The sequence below is a fragment of the Amblyomma maculatum genome, chromosome 2 (assembly GCF_055883805.1).
Source record: "Amblyomma maculatum isolate TAMU_Amacu chromosome 2, ASM5588380v1, whole genome shotgun sequence".
Taxonomy (NCBI): Eukaryota; Metazoa; Arthropoda; class Arachnida; order Ixodida; family Ixodidae; genus Amblyomma; species Amblyomma maculatum.
The window spans coordinates 14,733,298-14,754,675 of record NC_139345.1 but is presented as its reverse complement, the minus strand read 5'-3'; the positions used below and the strand labels follow the sequence as shown (position 1 = coordinate 14,754,675).

The following is a 21,378-nucleotide window of genomic DNA, read 5'->3' as shown; positions in this document are numbered from 1 at the left end:
ATCGCTGTTTCTGCTGGAAACCGCACCTACTGAGCACTGGCTTTTACTGAAAAAGTGAGCGTGGCCTTTGATTCACCTCCTGCCGTTTGTCTAATTACTAACAGGCTCAGAATACGCGAAGGCATGAGTAGGTGCTTGTGTCGCACAACTGAGCATTACATGGTAAAAGCGACAGTGAAATCGCCGCTGTATGTAGGCATTTCTGTCACTTCGTGATTAGTATTATACATCGAAAATTGTGAAGTATCACAAGCTTTTAGCTATGAACGTTGTGTATTCGCCACCCGCGTTAGCCACGACATTGACAAGAAATATTCCATTTTCGCATAATTTATCTTGTCACATCGTATCCTAACGATCTCATCTTGCGTCAAAATTCTGAGAATGCCGGCTTTCTTATGTTTCTGAAAAATATGACGTCGTTGTGAGTTGCATTCTACCGAGCTCCGAAAAGTGAGCAGTCATGCTTGTCCCACGCTACTCCAGCCCATTGCCCCGCCACAGATTCAATTCAATTCAATTCAATTTTATTATATCCGTTTAGTATATTCCAGCTTATACATACAGAAGGAGGTCCCAGAGTCAGTGACTGTATCGGGACCTCCGAATGCGATATGTAGCTTCACTGGACTGCCGCCCTCATTTGGTTGCGATTCTTCCACACTCGGGGTCAGCATCATTAGCGGGTCACCGTTAGAGAGAGAGAATAGAGAGTGAGTACGTACGCGTGACAGTTCCTCGAGCTTGGTCCGTGCCGTCTCCAGGCTCCTGCGTTCAACGTGGTTGTGTGGTGTGTGCGCCAGCAGTTCGTGCAGCGTAATGATGTACCGAGGCACCTGCATGTCAGTTTCGATCACCCCGCTGTTACGAATGCACATTCAGATGCTGACGACAGCCGCATTGCCCGTCCCGGTCGGCGGCACGCTTTGGCGGCCTCTCCGACACAAAGGAGCACTCGGGAGAACGGCGTAATCGGTCGCCCTTTATTTTGACTCGTCACCGTAACACCCCGACAACAGGCGAATATAACGACGGAAACTAAGCCACCTGGCAGCCCCGTGGTTCAGAAAACACTTTACTGTTTCACGTCATGGAGGGTACAAAATTCTGTTTTATATAGATGTCCGCTTGATAATTTAGAAAACGCGGAGGTATACGAATGAAAGCGAGGGAAGTATTGATAGCAGAGGCTTTGTAGGGAGACATAAATCCTTAAAGGGCAGAGAGATAGCACGACCATGCGTGCGTAATGCTGCTCACGTCATTGCGTTATTCATGTTTATCGAGCAACTAGAGGAGGGGGGGGGGGGGACAATACTGCAGTTTCACACTGTTTACTGGGAGTATGCATGGGAGGCTATTTTGGCCAGCATGTTTGAGCTCGTCGGATGAGTGACTTTTTATTGCGGAAACTGAATCGAATGATAAATACGGCCCGTTATGGGGTTAAGGTTCGTTGGTCTGTGGGGTTTAACGTGTAAGTCAGGCTGTGAGAGACGCTTATGCGGATAAGGGTTTCCCAGCTTCAAAAATACTATGTTGTAATAATGCTCAGGTTTCATAACTTCTTCTGACGCATTTGAAATACTATGTTGTAATAATTATGCTCAGGTTTCATAACTTCTTCTGACGCATTTGAAGTGAGACAGAAAAGTTTAGAGAGGCCTTTTCGCTAGAGTGCGCATTATTTGCATAATGTTGCGCACCACATCTAAGGTTGTTCGTTATGTGTAGATGGCGCTCTTTTTTCAAATGCCTGCGCATTGCGTGCTATCGTCTCTCAAGCACGCGCTCGTTGTTACCCTTGTAGGATGGCGTAGTCCTTGGGTGCGTCGACCGCGAAAATTATTCCGCTCTGTACTACTGCTGCACTCAGCAGTACATAGTACACAATGTGACTGACGTGGACATATTCAGGCCTAGCTTGTGGAGTTTACGCAGAAGAGCGTCTCCATCTGGCTGTTGAGAAGCCCCAGCAAGCGTGTGAGCTGGTCAGGAGACATTAATAAGCCTCCGATACGCTCAAGCTCTTTAGCAAAACAGCATCGTCGTGGGGTTTGGTAAGCAGCATGAAACTGAACGTGCAGCAATACAAAAATCCATCTTTTCGATTTATTTTCTTGGAGTACGTTCGGTCAGCAGCTTGTGAGGCTTTGCTCTTTCTGCTCCCTGTTCATTTATTTTCAATTAATAACACTGCAAAGTGTACGTGTTGGGTGGTGCACGTACCCCCGCCGTCAGAATATTCCGCATAACACGACACTGGCAAAAAACGTTTATTTCTTTGTATCAGGCTCACATTGACTGCAAGATCTTTTTTCCAAGCATTGGAATTTAAGTGGGTGCCTAAACTTCTAAAGTGAGAGGAGCAGTAGTAATATTTAGTACTCCTATGCGCAAAAAAAAAAGAAAGAAAAAAAGGTGATGAATAACTATAAGGGTGCTTTAGAAATAAAACAAATATGTGCCCCTTCCCTCTTCCTGTGAAGTGTGTAGGATTGTTGCTACTGTTGTAACAACAGCAACCAGCTCCAGGCGGTTGTGCCAGACCAACCTGGTGCATGGGGTAAGTGAGGAATGTCTCCAGGGTTCTCCCCTGAAGCACGGTCTTCTCCTCGAGTCGCTGCAGTATGGCGGCAAACTTGTCGCGCTGCTTGCACTCGGCCAAAACCTGGAGGCTGTAGTGGTGGTTGCGGACGTACTCTTGGTAGATGGTCAGCATCGGAAGGAGCATGTCGAACAGATCTCCTGCGGGGCCGCCATCCGCGACCGATGGAAAGGAGGGAGGCAGGAAGAGGGAGGAGGGCATCGAGAGGACGGCGGGACGAAGGACAGAAAGAGAGAGAGAAGACACGCACGGACGCGCGTACGCACACACGTCGAATACACGGAGCGACGCCAACGGCCACTCGCTGGGGTCCCAGCTAAAAGCGGGCCCTGAGCTGCCCGCCAGAAACGACAGCAATGAACGCCGCGCGGTGCCTCGAACTGCAGGGTTTCTTTTCCGCGCTGTAACAACCGGGAAGCTTTTCCAAGATGCAAAGTATATATATATATATATATATATATATATATATATATATTCCAGATAAAAGCAGTTACCTTGCCACAGGAGGAGGCAGGTCATCGCTCTAGCAGCTTTGAAACTTCGCAGTTTGATGCACGAATTAACAGGTAGGTCCGGTATAGCTGATGGCTAATTAATTACAACTAATGTCACGAAACGAGGATTTATTCTCGCCCACTCGTGGTTCAATACAAACGAATCCGATGTACTCATGTGACATCTTGGGCGCCATATTATGGTACAGCGAGTAGCTTCAGCACTTGAAACCAGAGGAGGTGGCGATAAGCCGGTTACACTTTTTATGCGAAGCATACTAGCCGCACAACCGAGCTCTTCCTTGCTGCGCCGCGCGCGGCCGCGTAGCTACCACTTGACCTACATCGGCGCACCGCGCACCACCAGACTCGACAGACACAATTCGCTACAATATTCTTCTAATTATACAGCTAATCAGCTAACACTTTCTAATTTTTAACCCTTTTTATCGCAGTTTTGTAGGTAGCGTCCATAAAGACATGGAAGCCGTGAACAAGACGACGCTAAACAGTCTGTGGAAGGAAGGAAGGCCCACTTTATAAAGCCCCACAACACTCGTAAATTCGGTGCTTTTTCCTCGCGAAACCTAAGCTGAGCGCATTGGACGCGCAGAAAGCTCGATGTAGAAGCAATGTACGCTGCTGACGCGTTCCAATGACCACGGTACCAAATTCAAACTGCCTTATCTACTTTGCCGTTTCGTGCACTTTATTTTGTTTTGCTGCTCTAAAAGATAGCAACCCCGCAGTTCGCAATGTTGTACTTTTCCTGGCAGCAGACTGCGAAGCAGGTTATTGTACTTCACGTTGCGGAATGTCACTGGTAGTTTGGATCGGGCACCGCAGTTACTGAACGCGTCATCAGCGGATGTCACGTTTGCGCGAAGCTCCCTGCGCGTATAATGCGCTCAGTTTTGGTTTTGTGCTGAAGAAAGCACCGGAACTCTTAGTATTCAGTGTTTTAGAAAATTGGCTTTTTGTTGTTTTACAAACTAATGTATTATCATCGTGTCCCCGGCTTCACCCTCCTCATTGGCACAAACAACGGTGCCGCGTTAATTACAAAGTTGATGAGGGCACCTAGTTTATTTAGAAATATAATTAGAACAGTTCTGTAGTAAATTTTCTCCACCGAGGCTGAGAGTTGCATAGGCCAAATTTTTCATGCAAATATTTTTAGTGCGAATTTATTTATTATGATATGCAGTCAAACATTTTCAAATTTAGTGTAGTTTTGGCAAAATGATAATTGTTATTCAGAAATCAGTTAAGCTCTTCAAACCTTCAGCAAAACGACTCCACTGCGCCCCTTCCTTCGCCGAATCTCTATGGCAGTGTTGCTGCAACAAAGGGAGATGGCGCTACCGGTGCCATCGCTATGATCGCGGCTCGTTATGCTAGACGATGCAAACATCCGACTTATTCTGATCGAATCAGGCAGTTACCCAAATCAAATTTGGTATAAAGAATACTGACGACCAAATGTCATTTCTGTGGGAAATTCGAGCTGTAAGGATTCAGCGGTTTAGTCGGAAGAAGTAATATACTTCGCGCATGTAGTTGCGCAACACCCTTTAGTTCTAGCTAAGGCTAAAGGTCTGTGATGTTACGGCTGTACGCTACTCTCCGAATAGAAAGTAGCTATTATTACGCCTTGCTAGTCTTAAACAATCTTGATTCGGCTACGGTAAGCGCAGTCGGCCCAAATAAGCTTATTTAGTATGAAATCACTTTTAGATTTCGCATGCGAAACTCTTGCTGAAATTTGCCTGCATTATTGTCATGTCTTTCATTTTGAATTCCTTATTTCAGGAATTTTCGAAAATGTTCGCTGAAACACGCAGTGAATTCACTACTGTTAGAGCAATTAACAGATAAATACTCAATCGTTGTTTCTTTTTTCAGAAATTTCCTCATCGGTACTTCTATTCGTTCCACTAATATCGTTCCCTCATATCCGTTTCACTAATATCATTTCACGAAGAACACCTGCGTGGTGGACACTAGGTACTGTTGTATACTCTACCGGGTATCATGTTATCTAAGCAAAGCAATCAAGTATGACACCGATAAACAAAAATGAAGAGGTAGCAAACGCTGCTTTGTTTAAAGGAGCGTCAGTTCGAGACACCGCTTGGCTGAGACAACTTGAAGCAACAATGGGAAGCGTACGTAGATAGCAAATATTCGAAATAGAAAAGCACGAGCCATCAAGCTCGGTCCACTTCGTGAGTGCCGTCGTGCACATTCACATGACCTCGGCATGCCGCAGGCGCAATGTGGACCGTGCACTGAACGCCAGGCGCATTCATCAGCAGGCGACGCAAGAATTCGCGGGCGAAGTGCCGACTCTCGCACGCGCAGGCTTCGTTTGTTGGCTGGCTGTGTGTTTCAAAAGGTGAGATTTTGCTAATGTGCTAAGCAGAACGTGCTTAGGATGTCAGAAAAGCTTAATTCTTGCCAATTTTGTGCCACTTACTCGGGTAGTATCTAGCTTTCAACCTGGGTTGGTATGGAAACCTCAGGTGTTCAAAGAGTCCGCGCCTGACAACACGACTGTAGAAATAAAAAGTAAAAAAATGTAGCCATGTTTTGTATGTTTACCGCTTTTTCACTGGATAGGCTAGAGCTTACGATACGTTGCATTTTTCTGTGGCCCATCACAGTCACATCTTTTTAATGCTAAAGCTGAATCAATTCCGTCGCCGTGTTTGCGTTTAAGCGTAGTATAACCCCAGCTACTGTTTTTAATTATTGAAAGAGTGGATAGAACGTACTTGCCTGTGCTTTCGAAATATATGTCTGCTTAGGAGCTAATGTGGAATCATTTGGACAGAGGTCTTGGACAGGCTATGTTAGGGCGTAGTCTATCAGAGCTGCTCGGTTACCGCGCAGACCGATTATCCGTGGTAAATAATTTCGTCCTTCCTTACTTGCAATGTACCGTTGCAGTGCGGTGCTGGTGGTGCTCCTGCATGGAGCAATCAGGGACCAGCCAATTGCCCCAAGCGCCGTCTGAGTGAAATGCGCCATACATATCGCGTCGCGGCTGGTGTAATTGAGGAGACGTGCCTGGAGGCTAGCTAACGTAGCGTCGGCTACAGGGCGCCTGCCGCTTTCGGACCAACGGGGTGCCGACGGGCATAGTGATGGCACCCAGATGCGCACCGCTCGGCTGTGTTGGGCCACCGCTCTAATTGGGGCAACTGGGATGCATCAGGCACCGCGCGCCGCCTTTTTCCACAGCCATTACGCGCCGACAGTTGGTCGTTGCCTCGTGACCCGGTTGTTGGTTAGCATAGTAGAGGGAAGGAGATGCCCCTTCCTCCTTTCCTTCCCTAGCTGCCCTAATAGGCTTGATGGAATCCCTTGCCGTTCATTCGGAACGGAAAGAGGATGAGAATGAGCCCGCAGGAGAAGTGCTACATGTAAACAGGGAGGGTGTTGACCTTATCTATAATAAAGGAACACCAAGTAATAAAATAAATCATCGCGAAAGGATGAGACGGGACCAAATACTAGTTTAAGGCTCTAATTCAATTTTATGTGCGAAACACATCAGCACAAAGAAAAATTGCAAGACTGTTTTTAGTAACGGTAAACCCGTATGATGAGCAGGCACAGGGGTCGCGTTTTTTCTGAGCCTGCCGTTTCTTCTCCCTTTTTGTTTTTTATTTGAGGGGGGGGGGGGGGGGCAAAAGAAAGTATCGTGTCTTGAACTCACGTAGCAGCAAAAACAAATTGGGGCTCGCGGATCTGAAGCACACAGTGTTATTTACGCTACGGCGTCTAAGCAACAGTACTGACGGGCTCGTACTTTAAAGTAGTAGCAAAGATCGAGGGTTCAGCGAAGAAGAAACTGTCTCATAGCTGTGTGCAATAAGTGTGAATAAAAGCTCAAGCACATTCTTTACATCGCAGCCTCTTCGCTCAAAGAAAAAGCCTCGGTATGCTCAAAGAGCTGCAAGAGACAGAACATTTCGTGTTCGAGCGGCACTTTGCAACGCGAACGCAGAAGAAGGGCAGCATGCATTATTGTCATGCGTCTCGAGGCACGCTTGGCATGCTGTGGACAGGCAGGGCAATCATCCAAGGAGCGCATGCACAAAATAAAAAAGAAAACGGTCAAAGAAACGAGCCTTCACTGCCCGTGGGGTATATTGTTCCTACCCCACTACGCTATATGCTCTTGGTTTAGCAAAGGCAATGCTACTCTTAAGAAAAACGTACCAATCGCTACGCCTGTCTATACTCCTTCGAATTTAACTTTGCCTGTGTAACCCTGAATGGCTAGAAAAAAACCAGCCCTCGGAATATATAAGTCTTAAATCTTCAATTTTCATACACGTTGGTGTAGAACAGACGTTGCAGCGCATTGTTACCTGGGCAAGCTAGATGCCGTTTGAAAGGCGGCATATTGCTCCTTTTTTTACTAGCAGGGAAGGCAAAAAATGATCACGAACACACTCTGCCATCGCCAGGACAACAGTAGCTTAACCTTCGCATAGAGCGCTTACTGTAGTATCGATTGGCGCTCCCGCTGCAATACGAAACGCCCGCGCCAGTGTTTATTCATAACAATTGAACGGGAATAATTCCTGCGGGAAATCAGAATTGAAAAAGCAAAACATTTGACGCGCTGTCCTTTGCATTTCCGCGCCTGGATTTGTGCAATATGAGGTTGGTATATACTTTGAGTTTGAATGCCATCTTCAAGCGCGTCCTGCTGCAGAAAAAGTCGTGAAATGTCGAGAATAACGTTGAAGTGAGCGAAACAGGCTCTGTCTATCGTAAACAGACATTTATCTCGCATCCTGTGACTATCTTGTTCTTATTGCGATATCGTATGGCTTTGTTCCAAAGCGTAGAAAATATTATCACTCCTGTGCGCGTCTTCTAGAGTGTGCAAAAGTAGGAAGCATCATATAAGCTAGAGCCTGCTTAAATTTTATCTCTCAAAGGTTTCTGCTTGTTTCAATTTGTTTGTTCTTGCTAAAATACATTACGTTTATTTGTAACTCGTAACTGTATTTCGCAGTGTGTGCTTTTAATGTGATCCTCTCATGTGGCAAATTAGTGCTTGCTTGGAATTTCGTTTTTCTATCTTCCGTTTCGAAAAACAAAGACTCACGAGAAGCAGGTTTTCTTTGTCTTCTTTTTTAGCATTGCAATGTTGTCCTTAAAGGCCCGAAGACCAAGTGAAACAGCACGCCGCCCGAGGATCACATTTAGTACATGCCGGGAACCCACGTCGGCGTGCGTTACATTTCACGCTAAATTTAGTCCTCATGCGAATGCGCCAAGATCCTGCGGCAGTAAAAAAAAGTACTACTAATATATTTAAAAAAAAAAATACGGCGTTTATTTTTTGCCTTAGCCATTGTTGACAGCTCTTTAACAAGTTTCGCTAGTAATCTTTAATCTGAAGGAAGCAACCAGATGACTGCACTCTACGGCATCATGTAGTGTTCGTGTTTATTGTTCAAGGAGAGCGAACAGTCTGCCTTTATTCGGGTTCCAGCAGCAAGCCTGATGGAGAAAGCGTGCGACTTACAGTTCACAGGATAATCAGTAAGTCTTGTTTCATGAAGAGTGTGGCCAACGTTTGTCGCCGATTACGAACGGCTTTTTCCTATCAATTGCCCAATGCAAAAGAGTGCGCACTGTAGAGAAGATTGCCATTACTATTGTGCGCCACGTATGCACGTAGAGTTGCGCCTCGTCTTGAACCATGCTAATGCAAGGATGTCTTTTTTTTTTTCTTTTTTACCGCACGGTGCCGAAAGTCCCAGACGCGTGCAAAGATATAACTTGCCTGTCAGCCGCAATGTACTGGCGTCCATCTTTGAGATAGTGTGTCCTACTGCTACGTGACAAACAGACAAGTCTGTCTGCAATCTGTTCCCGCCGCTTAACCTTAGAAATTGTGCTGATCAGTACCCAGAAGCGGCTTTATGTTATTGCGAACGCTTTCCACGATGAGACAGTACACAGCGAAAGTTAATGCTAGCTTTTCGTTTCACTTGATCTTCATTGGTGCCTAGTAGTCAGAATCCTGTTTTATTAACATTTATTTTTCGCCAACATTCCACCGCTAAGTGACTGCGACATCGCTCGAAATACCAAATACTGAATGTTGAACGTGACTCTCTCCCCTCCTTCAAGGTTTTCATCTGTCATTGTTTCGTCTCTCTTCAGTTATCCTCGTCCTAATTCTCGAAGTGAGTAATTAATTAGTTTTTGACGGAGTCGTAAGGGCACAGAAAAGAAAAGCGCGCACGTGTTTAATTGAAGTTTTCTCGCGCAGAAGAAAACAAAACACGTACGCGATTCAGAGGGAAGCAGCAGCTCATTGTTCCGACGACTTTCTAGCGAGGACGACGCACCAAATTGTTCGTAGTTTTGATGATTACTCTTTTCTGTTCAGACAAAAACTGGCGAAGCAATCTTCGTGATTGAGGGCAACGAGTCATGCCTTGTCTCTGGAAATTGCTACACGAGGCAATTTTTTAAGAGCGATGAGCGTGCAACGCGAAGCCGGCTTGAAGCAAAACAGGAGGAGAGGTAGCTTGAGACCGCCTCTCTTTCTCTTTTCCGCCTTTCTGTTGCTCTAGTAGAGTCCTGGGCCTGGCTCAGCGTGGCTTAGGATGGTGCTGAAGGGCCTCTCTCCCCCGCGGTGATGCGCGCGCCACAAAACGGCGAGTTTCGAGTTACAGTGCCTCCTCATTAGCGCAGGTCTGCTGTCGAACACAAGAGTGGCGCGCACAACATTGTGTCGCCGCTTGTTTACATCCATATATATTTTTTTTCAGCCCCGACAGTACGGGCCAGCGGAAACGTCTAAGCCTGGCTTTGTAGAGGGAGGTAATCTGAACCGCTAACAGACAATGGTGAATGCTGACTGAAGGAGCAAACCTGCACAAAAATGTACTGGGGAACTTCCGCGCGATGGACAGATTGTTCCCTCCCTTCCTGACCACTATGGGGTGAGAGAAGCTGACACAACGACACGCTATTTTGAATCATTGGTAATTAGCCAGGTTTCGAATTATAGTGCTAATGAGAGGGTATGGTTTGTTGGCGTTGCACAGAGGTTGTTTGGACGCAGAATGAGAGAATAAGTGTACAAAATAGTACTTTGTAGGTTGATATCAAGTCACGTAAATGCTTTGGTAAAAAGGAAGAAGAAAGAGTAAAGAACTTTCCTGAAAAATAAAGTTACACGAAAAGCGTGCGTAGACGACGTATTCAGGCAATCCAGGAGGCAAGATTTTATCGCATTACCGGTGGTTGCAATGTTCGAATTTTCGCAGATTATGGTGGATGGATCAAATTTAGCAGCTCGATTCAGTCGGTACACGTTCTTTTTGCTGCTTCAAAGACAACAATTTTCACATGCCTCTTTTTCAGGCATTACAGCTTGGATGCGACAAAAGACAGCAGTAGGCTCTCGTCTGATTTTTGTATAAAATATCACATGTTATTTTCGGTCGGTGATGCTTGCGCACTAGCAGCCCTATTGGCCTACAGAGGCGTACAAAGCCGCACTACTCTACGGACAGCGTTTGCAACACCCGGCACAAAGCGAGACACAGCCCTTTTCTACGCTTGATGCGGGACATCCCGGCACCAGTTGCTTCTACCGACGCTGCGACAGCAAACAGACGAACAAAGGAAGAAAAAGAGGGGACAACATCTATAACACAAACGCATGTTTAGGGAGGGGTGTACCGGAGGGTTGTACGTGTCTGTTAATACGGCTCTTTTTTTTTTTTTTTTTTTTAACGGATAGTTATGCGCAAGTGTACGTATAGATAGATGGATAGCCACATAAAGCGAGACATCGAGACAGGACAGCAAGAAAGGTCGAGGAACCTTACCTGTACCTTCAAGAAAAATGAGGCGAGAGCGGAAAGAGGGGAACGACCGGTTGAAGGACGCTGACAGACGACGCTTCTGTTTTCCGGCACGTGTAATATATGATCTATATGTACTGAGGCTAAAAACAGCGCTCAGATCATGCAGCAACCAGCCCAAATTTCCACCCTTTTGAAGTATCTATATGTGCACTGATAAACACTACGCTTTGCCTCGCTAAAGCCGAGAAGGGCTGCGTGTGCTACAACCGACTCTTGGCGACAAGTGAGAGCCAGTAACGGTACTGACTCTCGCTTGGCCGGCACCTGGGCCATGTTTCTCTTTATTTCCACCCTCGGCATCCGATTGTATCGAGCCAGAGAGGTGCGTGCCGTACCTTGCGAGCACACACATCCATTAATTCGATCATCGACTGGCCGTTTTCACTACAGCAATGGTTTGTGCAACGCAAAACAGCGTTGAGGGACGGGACAACGTCTTAGTGCTGCTTTGGTACTAATGCTCGGAACATAGTAGACGATGAAGCCTCAGGCTGTACGGATTTAGTGGGGCAAAGCGCAGAAACTGCAGCTTTCTGACAAGGGTGGGATGTGGAACGCGGGCCGCCACACTGCACTCACAACACACTTTGTTTTAACAGTCATTCCTATCTAATACACTTTCTTCTTTTGTTTTTCATTTGTTGTGATTTTCCTGCCATGTCACCTATTCCGAGGAGAGCTAGGCTCCTAAGCCTGGCTCCCCCGCTCTCTTCGCCGAGAAAGAAAGAAAAAAGAACGAACTCGGGCGCTCGTGTTGGCAGACGTAGACGTCCACGTGCCGGGCAAATATCATACCGCGCCAAACTTCAGTCTCAATGCAGTCATTGAGGATAGCGACACAAACCTGGGAGGCATATGCATTTTTCTTTCTTTCTCTCTCCGTGTATCTTTGTCCGCAACCCCCTTGTTCAAAATCTCCGCGAAATCCTAGACAGACAACGTACAAAATGTACACCTCTGCTGCAGTTGGCTTTTTTCATTAGATGTTCTACGTACTCCGAATGAACAGAAAGTTTCTGAGCATGTGGTTGATGTTGACAGTGAAATGAACGTTTTCTACCTAAGCTGTACAATATCACAGAATCTGTACAAACACTGCACCAGCGCACTAATTGAAATGTCGCGCAGGAAAGGCCTTTTGCATATATGAGGCATTCGTAAGCTTCGCGACAGAAGGCGATATTTAGCCCGGTGTTCATTAGAGGCAGTTTGTACCGTTAGCGCCTTGAAGCTCTCAGCGAGAGATACAGGGAGATGGTTTTGGAACGATAACGTTTCATACGCGATAAATACATAAGCATGATAAAGTTTACTGCTACAAAACCAAGTATTTGTTGGCAAGAATTTTTCTATTATCAAACACAACTCTATTATAGTATTCAGCTCCCTATGTTTGTACCCAGGTGCTCGTCGTGCAGTGCTTACAAAGAAAACAACGATAAGAAAGCATCTGCAGTTTTTCTTGCGTTTTTCATCAGTTTTTTTTCTCCTCTTTTTTGTTATAAATGTTATGGTTGCCTTGCCTCTAGCGGCGTCTCAGTACAGCGCATAAATTTTCTTTGCATTTATGCTTGCTGCAAACAACGTTATCTGCGCACGGTGGTGGACCTGCGTTCCGGAGAAAAAAAAAAAAAAGAAAAAACGTGCAGTTCCCCAAGTGTCGGCTTCGCTCCCATGCGTAGCTACTAACTCCGAGTTTGCCTCGGAACAGCTCGGGTTTGCTGCCGTGACAAGGTTAATTGGGTCAGCAATAAAACAAAAGTGAAGAGAAAGTGCTTCTACTTTTGTGCACGAGACTTAAAAATAGCACCCCCAGTCACCTGTATGATTGCCCAATCTAGATCTCGTCCGTTATCGACCGGAAAGGCAGCTCTCGACAGGAGTGACGCTATTGTCTGACTGCGGAGAGGAAGCAGTCGAGTCGAAGCGCGTAGCGAGGATAACGCGGCGTTGATTCGGAGGTCGCTTTGTTCCCTGGCGACACTTGTCGCGCACCGCACGTATCGCGGACTGGCCGCGAATACTGAAATAAGGAAGGCAAGGCATAAAAAAAAAAAAAAGAAAGAAAACGGGTACTCCATTCGTCGGCGTCCCCCATTCGGTGAAGGAACATCGATCGGCCATTGAAGACCGACCGACCTGCCGGCTGATGGCGCCTCATTTTTGGGTCGCCTTTCTTGCGCCCTGTCCGGAAGGGCAAGACGACGAAAGGGAAGTGGTGTCGGAAACGCCGTCCCCTCTGATTGAATTTAAGGTTTGTCCGCGTCGGCGCATTAGCACAAAGGGGCGCGGAGACCGCACCGGGGGGATGAGAGCAAGAGCTTTCGAGAATAATATATATAAAAAAAGAAAGATGCGACGCGGTAAAAAAAAAAAGTAAACAAGGAGGAAAAAATCAAACACAGGACCAGGAAATAATTTCAGTCTTTTCATAGTCTTCCTTTCTTGTGATTTGATGTCTGTTCGTTCTGTTGCGGCGGCAGCGGCGCGCCCATTCAAAGAGCGAAGGCCACAGTGAGTAGACGCGTGCCTGCCCCCACCCTCTCCAAGAAGGGACCGGTCGTCTTTCGTCCTCTTCCTAAAGCCTTCTTTCGTGTTTACGGTGCAAAGGTGTTTGCCTTGCAGCAAAGACGCGCTCCTTTTGTGCCTCCCCCGCCAAACTGAGCAGAGCGTGAATTTTTTCCAAATCCTGAAAAGGGCCAACTATCGTGCCTCGTCTGTTTGTCAACTGCCGAGGAACGCGTTTCTCCAAAAGCATTGAACTTTTTAGTATTTTTCGTCCTTTTTTTGCTGCGCGTCCACTGCTCTGGATTGAACCCTAGCGAAGAATCTGTATTCTGTTCATCTAACTCGGTCGCAACAGCATTTTCGCCTTTACGATGGAATATTTCGCGTACCGTGCCTGAATCTCTTCTAGCCGTTTCAGGGGCGTTTCTATTGCTCTTTTGTTTTGTCGTGCCGCTAAACTTCGTATCTGCAACAACAGCAGCAAAGAAAGAGGGAGCTTCAACTAAGGAGCACAAATCGAAGTGAGCTGACATCGGCGGCCAAATAAGGGAAAAAAAAAAGTTAAGAATGACTGGTAACAGCACTGTCAAAGAAATCCAATTGCATTTCAACTTTGCACTGAGCCGTGACAAGATTCACGGTTTCAAAATATGTTCACTTATGCAGATGCACGGACATCGCCATAGTGGCATGCAATCGCCGTTCAGGCTGAGTATCCTTTGAGGAGAGAGAGAGAGAGCTCAGAAGGGAGAAAGAACGATTGAAGATTTTCGCTGACCAACCACAAATTTGCAATTGCATTTGAGGTGACTTAGTAAATAGGTAAATAAAATACTCTATTTCGCAACCGTTGTAGTTTTCAGTAGCTCGTCGCTTCACGAGACTACAAGAGCGACTTATCCGCCTAACCCAGCATCACGTTGGTTCCCGCAGTGAGCTAGACCGGGCATCTAAATTCTTTCTGAACAGACACGCTACACGAAGCGGGATATCATCAGCCCGCCTCATAGCATCAGCATTGCATAGCATTGCCTTGAAGCTGAAAAAAAAAAAGAAACTGCAAAAGCTTCGAAACAAAAAGTTTAGAGTAAAAAAAAAAAAAAAAACGAATGCCAGAAGAGTGAGCATAAGTGTGAAGTCAAGATGCACTCGGTTCAGTCGTTCTTCCGCAGTTTAGGCGTTCTGAACACAGGTGAATCAAAGGGCGAAAAAGTGAGGGAAAACGAAATAAAAAGGGTGAGTTTGTATGAGAGAGAAAGACAGTTCTTTACGCGAGCTTCCTCTACGAGTCCAGATGGCACTGAAGATTTTCAGTTTTACATTACCTATTTTCATGCGGCCGTGTCCTGTAAGTAAATTGAATTCGTTGCCAAGTGCAAGTGGAACAAATGTATCCTCGTGGAGAGCGTATTTCCCCGGGCAGCTGTGACTTTATCAGCACAAGACACGCCATATCGTTGCCATCTTTATTTTTTTGTTGCTCTAGGAACTGCCAAAGCTGAAAACTGCTTTGTTACTACGTATTAGTTCAAGTGCGTGGGCTCAAGCCATATTTAATTGATCATACGACTACGCACAAAGCAGGTAAAAAAAAAATAGTGTTGACACTTCAGTTCCGCTTTTAAGGGTGTGGTGCGTTAGCGTGGGCTAATGTAAAGCCCCGCTTTAGCCGAGCCGTATGAACAAGCCTGCGTGACAAAGTGGTAACGTGAATGTAATGGTCCTGGGACAATATCGTAAAAAGTGATATTGACGTTACTAGTGGCCCATTACTAACTTCTAATTGCGACCATGCGAAGTTGTGTAAAAGCGAAGAGGTCAACTTTAAACACGACCGCGTTAAAGGCCCCTTCCTTCAGAAGTCGAGCGTCGGCTTTCGCCGCCGTTGTGAGCGAAAATTCACGAGCACTCCTCAGGCAGGTGGTAGCTTGCGAGTGAAATGCATTGATTGGTCGGTGGATTGTGTAAAGTCACGGGATCACGTGACATGGTCGAGCTGATAGGAGTTGCCAACTTGTCCAGCTTCTCTGATATGAGAGGATGAGGTGAGGATCGAACCTTCATTGGATCCCCAGTCAGACACTCCACTGTTAGGCCCCAGAGGCACCGCTTATTTAAAGCGGGGCTTAATACCTATGTCGGTTGGTCTCTCAAATAATGAGACATTTTAGGAGCGCGTGCTAATGACTACCAGTGGGAGATAACAGACGCACGGATTAATGGATTATTGATTAAGCTAATAGAAAAGCGCGAACGAGAATCCTTAACAAGAGCTGCAGACGGGAGTCATTACCGCGGTCGCGTAATGCCCCTGTAAGTGGCCTCCGATTTGCTCCATTTAGTTAACAAGCTGAGCAGTTAGCGTAACTAACTTTTTCTATCACGTTGTCCAAAAGTGCTGCTACTATGCTGCACGGACGATCTGCATTCCTAAAACTCCGTGTAAAAATTAGTTACAAGCTTCTTTATAGCACTCCGTAAACGCTGCACAGGTGCAGAGAACTGTAAACGAAGCACGCCATTGCCTTCTAACATTTTTCATTTCACTGGTTGCCTAATTGAAACTGGCAGCTGTGGTACGTGCGACCGTAGGGAGGTTACTGCGCTATCCAAAGGACAAAGTTTCTTTATTTCTGATAGGAAAACGTGAATGCAATCATAGAACAGAATCACGTGCTCCGTTTAATTATCAGCAGCTCTCGTTCCTGTTTGCAAATAATTTTTGTACTACACAGAGTACAGCATAAACCTCAGTTTTACCACATTTATCGAAGCACAGTCATTGCGTCAGCTTCCTGAGGTGTGGAATTCATACATAATACAAAGGATGAAACTTCGGCTAAGCAACCTAAAATTTCATTAGGGCGTACTGCGGCGTCAACTTACGGACACAAGTTTGGTGCTTGGTATTGATTAATTATGCATGATTCAACATAGAGGCTCGTCTTTATCGCTTTTAGGAGTTAATAAAATGTGCCTAACCTCAGACCTTTGATCATTTAGAAACTGTGTTTGTTGGTAAATGTACCAGTTCTGAAGAAAAAAAAAAAACTTCTACAACGCTGGTCCCGAGAAGGAGAAAATGCATGACATTGTGAACTTCTGTTGCATCATTTCACCGCATGGGTGTTATAAGTGCGGAGTGTCGTTTCTCTTTCATTTTACACAAAGTTTTGACTGAATGTTTTCTTCTATGCCAGAAATGTTCGAAAAAAGACCTTGCACTGTTTTTGAAGGTCGGTGAATTAAATTTCGGTTTATTTTCCAGGAGATTTAATATAATCAGAGCTCCTAATTATCGCCAAATAAGTGAACGCTCATTTTACGCGAAATGAATGTGATCTCTTTACTCGCGTGTCCGCGGCCAAGGAAAATAATCTCTGTATCTTTCGTGCATTTACGGGTAGGCGTCGAGCTGAGCGAAGCGTAACACGACAGCTTCACGCGCACCAAAAGGTAAATAGAGCGACAACTAGCGCATCAACGGACACAGACAACGCTCGACGCCACTGGCTCCCAGAAGACTCGCAAGTCGTCCATATCGAAACGATGTTCTCCCAAGGGAGGCATGGGCCTTGCATCAAGAAAACAGCGCGAAAGATGGAACACGCCCAATGGCATGGAGGTTTTTTCATCCTCGTGTGCTTTTATGCTATTGCTACTTCGCCAAGGTCTGTTACTAACTGTGCTATGATTCAGAAAAAACAAAACAGAAAGCATGCGAGCTAGCCTTTAAAGCCAGTCTGCAAATCGGGCCTCGAATATGCAGTGTCACGTGCTCACGAAATGGGTCGTGTGTGGTCGCCGCTCGCGAACAATGCATGGGAAGTGTACTCATTAACCAGGATGGTACCCTTAAGTGAGCAGCTTTGCCGATGGTTGGGCGACTCTATCGACCGCAGCTAGAGACGATATTTCTTTGTGCTGCCCGATTCGTATAAGCTCAGCTTTCAGCCAACCGAGCTAGGCGTCGGGGAAGACGCGGTACCGTTATGTGACATTCAATATGGTTCATCCTTCTCGTCGCCGTTTTTGTTTGTTCCGTCTTTTAAATTTTATTACCTTCGAGCTGATGTCAAACTCAGTTCGCGTCGCTCCTGATTTTAAGAATGTAGTGAGTATTTTTTTCGTGCGACAGCAGCAGGAACAGTAGTCTCGCTCGGCTGGTGTGGTGTCCCGGTGCTCGTGTCCGAGTGGGGCTTCATAAATAAGACTGGCCAAACACGGCCGTGTAACCGGCCTGGACAGCCCCGCTGCGGTGCGGAGTGAGGGGAACCTCGTCCTTCTAGCGACCGACAAGGGCTGTGGCGGTGTATATGTCTTCATTTGGAGCCTGGACAGCCGCATGTGAAGCGGCTGCGAGACTCGGTCCTCCCTCGGGAGACCGGCGGCGCTGGAAGCGGCGGCACGTGTTTATATCTGCCATCACTGCTGGCGGTCGCATGACGGCTGCAGGCAGCGCAGATAGAGAGGAGGCGGCGAACTATTTCTAGAGACATTGCTAGCGCGGAAGTGTTTTATTGTTTGCTGGTATGCTGTGTACACATGAGACTATGTCCTGTAAAGAGCCGTTATTCATTTTAAATTTTCACGTCCATTTTCTTATGTCATTGGTTCCTGTTGCTGGGTGACGAAGCCGCAGCATTCAGGCGTCCACTGGAAGCGATTGAACCTCAGTATTGGCTGCGTGGTGCAGTTAGTGGTTAACCGATGCGTGCGGTGAGTGGCGACGACTATCGTCCATGTTTGGACTCGCTATGTTGTGCTATTTGCGGATCACTTCTGTCGTATTATCCTGTGACCACGCGAGATGAAATAGACATCTGCCGTATTTCTGCTCTGGGCAGAGAGCAGCCCAACAAGCGATGTTTGGCGGCCCCCATGAGGGCTACAGCCGAGGCCGTAAGAAGGCTTTGTTGCTCGGAAATTGCGAACGGCATCGTGACCGATTACTTCTGCGTTCGCTCGCTGAAATAAGAGAATATGTGCCACCAGCTCTTATATCAGAATCTTTGGATGCGTCACCCTTTGTTCAAGATGCATCAAGCTATAAGCCAAAGTATGGCTGCGTGCAAACCTTCATCATGGTGGCGTTGAACTCGTATAACTCATAGATTTAAAGCTGTAGCTGTTAGGAACACAACAGTGACCTCTGCTATGATGTACACAGCATGAAATCATTACATCACCTTGGTGGCTGTCATTTCATACGCCTCGGACAATTGCTTTCTCGTTACCGTCAATGGTGGAAAATTAACTAGTGCCTCATCTTAGACAGTGTCTGTGTCGCTCGATATCGAAGGCATTATAATGGAGCACTGTTAACCACGGCACCCAAATAAACCATTTCGCGCTGCTGAATGCACTTACTGACTGCGACAACGGGCTGTGCGGTGTCGCAACGGATGTTGCTTATGAAACAGTCGCTGAACAAAACTACCCCGTGCCCGATTAGAACATCGTGCCTGTTACTTAAACACATTTTGATTACATGATATCTTTGCCTTATTTGTTTGGAGTATTTTAAGTATGCACTACTTGATTAGTTCAGCGAATCAAACAGGAGTATAATCAAATCATCGTTCTCCTTTATTTTGTTTTATTCATTATGCCGCGGCCCTTGTTGGCCTGTTATGGTTAATTATTTTAGATTGTTTGGTTACTTCCTCATGTTAAATGTTTGTATTTAAATATGAGAACGCCGGAATCGATTTTAGTTTTGAGCCTTTGTAATCCATTGTCACTGAGGGGCTCGCAGGAAAACAAATGTTTTTGTGGCAAGCGCGAAGTGATTGTGCAGTCGCTTATGCGGTCATCGTGAGATTCAGCGGCTTTAAATGAGCATGCCTACTTTTTTGTGTCATATCCTTATGTTGCCGCATGTAATAGCACATTTGTCTCGCGTGTTTCCAGTAGAGCGGTTGCAATTATTTGAGCTTTGATCTCCGACAGAGTTCAAGAGTTTTAACAGGCTTGAATGGTTGAAATGTATCCCAGCAGGTTTCAGACGCATGCGCCTATCGCTTTGCGAAAACGGTATGTCAGAACCTAATTTCAGATTACATTTGAAATAGTATATCGTGAAAAAAATAATTAAAGCGAGCTTTATAGCCCTAAATGTGCATTTGTATGGAAGAAGTAAGACATGTTCCCGGAGACAGCAGACGAAGATCCCTCACATATAGCCGGGACATTAGCCAAAGCCTGCTGCTGTTAGCTGAAATGAAGCCCTTAAATGGGACATCTCTGGTTTTTGACGAGTTTGACTGCAGTTAACCACTATTGCTTTTCCACGAGCCAGATTGTAACTAATGCGCATTTCATGTGGCACAATAATTCAACTGTCAATAGGCATTGCTGAGCACTATCTTTGACGGTGCGTAAATTCTATACTTAGTGAAACCACTGTATACCAGGGATATAGTCGTTCGATTTCGAGATCCTCACCTGCGTGCGTTGCATATTTTATTAATTCTGGAAGCAGTTAAATTCTGATGAAAAAAATATATAGCCTGAAAATTTGCCGTCACAAGTTATTCCGTTTAGAGAGCGCTTCGTTGTTCTAATGTCTGAGCCCGGCCGAAGACAACGCGGGTAAAGCTCCAAGCATTTTTTTTTTGTCTTTGGCCAAAAAACGTCGAATGGCGATTGGCAGCTTCTTTTAACAAGAAATCTTAGTTCGAAGTAGATCCCTAAGCGATTGACTCGAGAGTATCGACGCTTTTCAGTTCATCACTGAGCAACAATAGATTTTCTGCGAACCTTATGCACGTTTATACCAGACCTGAGGAAGCGGACTTATTTGGTGCTTTTAAGGAACTTTCTTTCTCTCTCACCCGCTGAGAGAAAACAAAAAAGGGTTCTCAAATAGTGTTACAGATGCACAAAATAACGAAGGTAGTCTACTTCGGAGGTTGAGTACGTAAAAAAGAAGTACCAAAGTAACAAGTGGGGACGTATAAGAGCGGTCAGGGTGGAAAGAACGGAACGCGAGAAAGGGGGCGAATAAAATGAAAATTCTCTCGCGAAATTGCGAGAGGTTCTAAAAAAATATTGCCAAGGGGGTAAAAAGAGGCGCATAATAATGTGGAATTAGTGTGCTCGTGACGTGATCGGAGAAGATATTGTGACAAGACGAAGAATAACGTTGTGAGAAGAGGAAGAAGAAGAAGAAAGCAACAAGAAGCGGACAAGAAGAGCGAAAAAGTTTTAAGGCAGTGAGCAAGTAACGGAGGTGGCAGCTTACCCAGGACCAACGTCGGCCAGCTCTCCATTCTGGCTGTGAGACCCTTGAGGAAGATTTGGTGAAGAAACATGAGCGTCTCACTGCGGCAAGAAACACAAGAAAGAACTGTTGAACGAGGAATGTCATGTCGATAAAAGGTGCGTGACATTTTTCACAGATCGCTAGAACACAACGGGGGAAATAAATGCGGTTCGCAAAATATCTTCGTTGTAGTCGACCAAAGGAAAAAAAAGCGGAGGGGGGGGGGGGGGGGGGGTGCAATGTACAGATAGCAAGTTTGATATTGAAAACGATGCATTTGAAGATCGCTTCACGGCTGATTGGCACCTGCGCTATCAATGAGTAAGCAATGGGTAAGAGAGCTTAAGAATACCAATGCAGACAGTGTCTGCAAACCAGTGAAACTTGATTGAGGCGATAACCAGAAAAAATATGATGAGGAATCTGACGTACGCAGTTTAATAATTCTCTAGCCTCAGCTTTTTGCCTTATTTTCTGAAGACAAGTTAAGCGCAGTAAGTACTAGCACTCCATGGTCATTGTTCACGGTGTTATTATTGTGAGCTATATACTTTTTCCGTTTGTCCGCAATAATAATAATAA

The 21,378-nt window shown here is 45.8% G+C and overlaps 1 protein-coding gene across 1 annotated transcript in view; it reads right to left on the bottom strand.

The window, feature by feature from the left end:
• The window catches only part of LOC146197999 (ras-specific guanine nucleotide-releasing factor 2-like), a 64,103-nt gene extending 43,248 nt beyond the window's left edge, over positions 1 to 20,855 (bottom strand). The window contains exons 1-3 of the mRNA XM_084592548.1: positions 20,776 to 20,855; positions 2,555 to 2,748; positions 726 to 836 (exon numbers count right to left, since the gene is read on the bottom strand). Coding sequence (XP_084448674.1) covers positions 726 to 836; positions 2,555 to 2,748; positions 20,776 to 20,845 — 375 coding nt within the window. The 5' untranslated portion in view covers positions 20,846 to 20,855. The remainder of the gene's footprint in view (positions 1 to 725; positions 837 to 2,554; positions 2,749 to 20,775) is intronic.
• Positions 20,856 to 21,378: the final 523 nt, after the last annotated feature.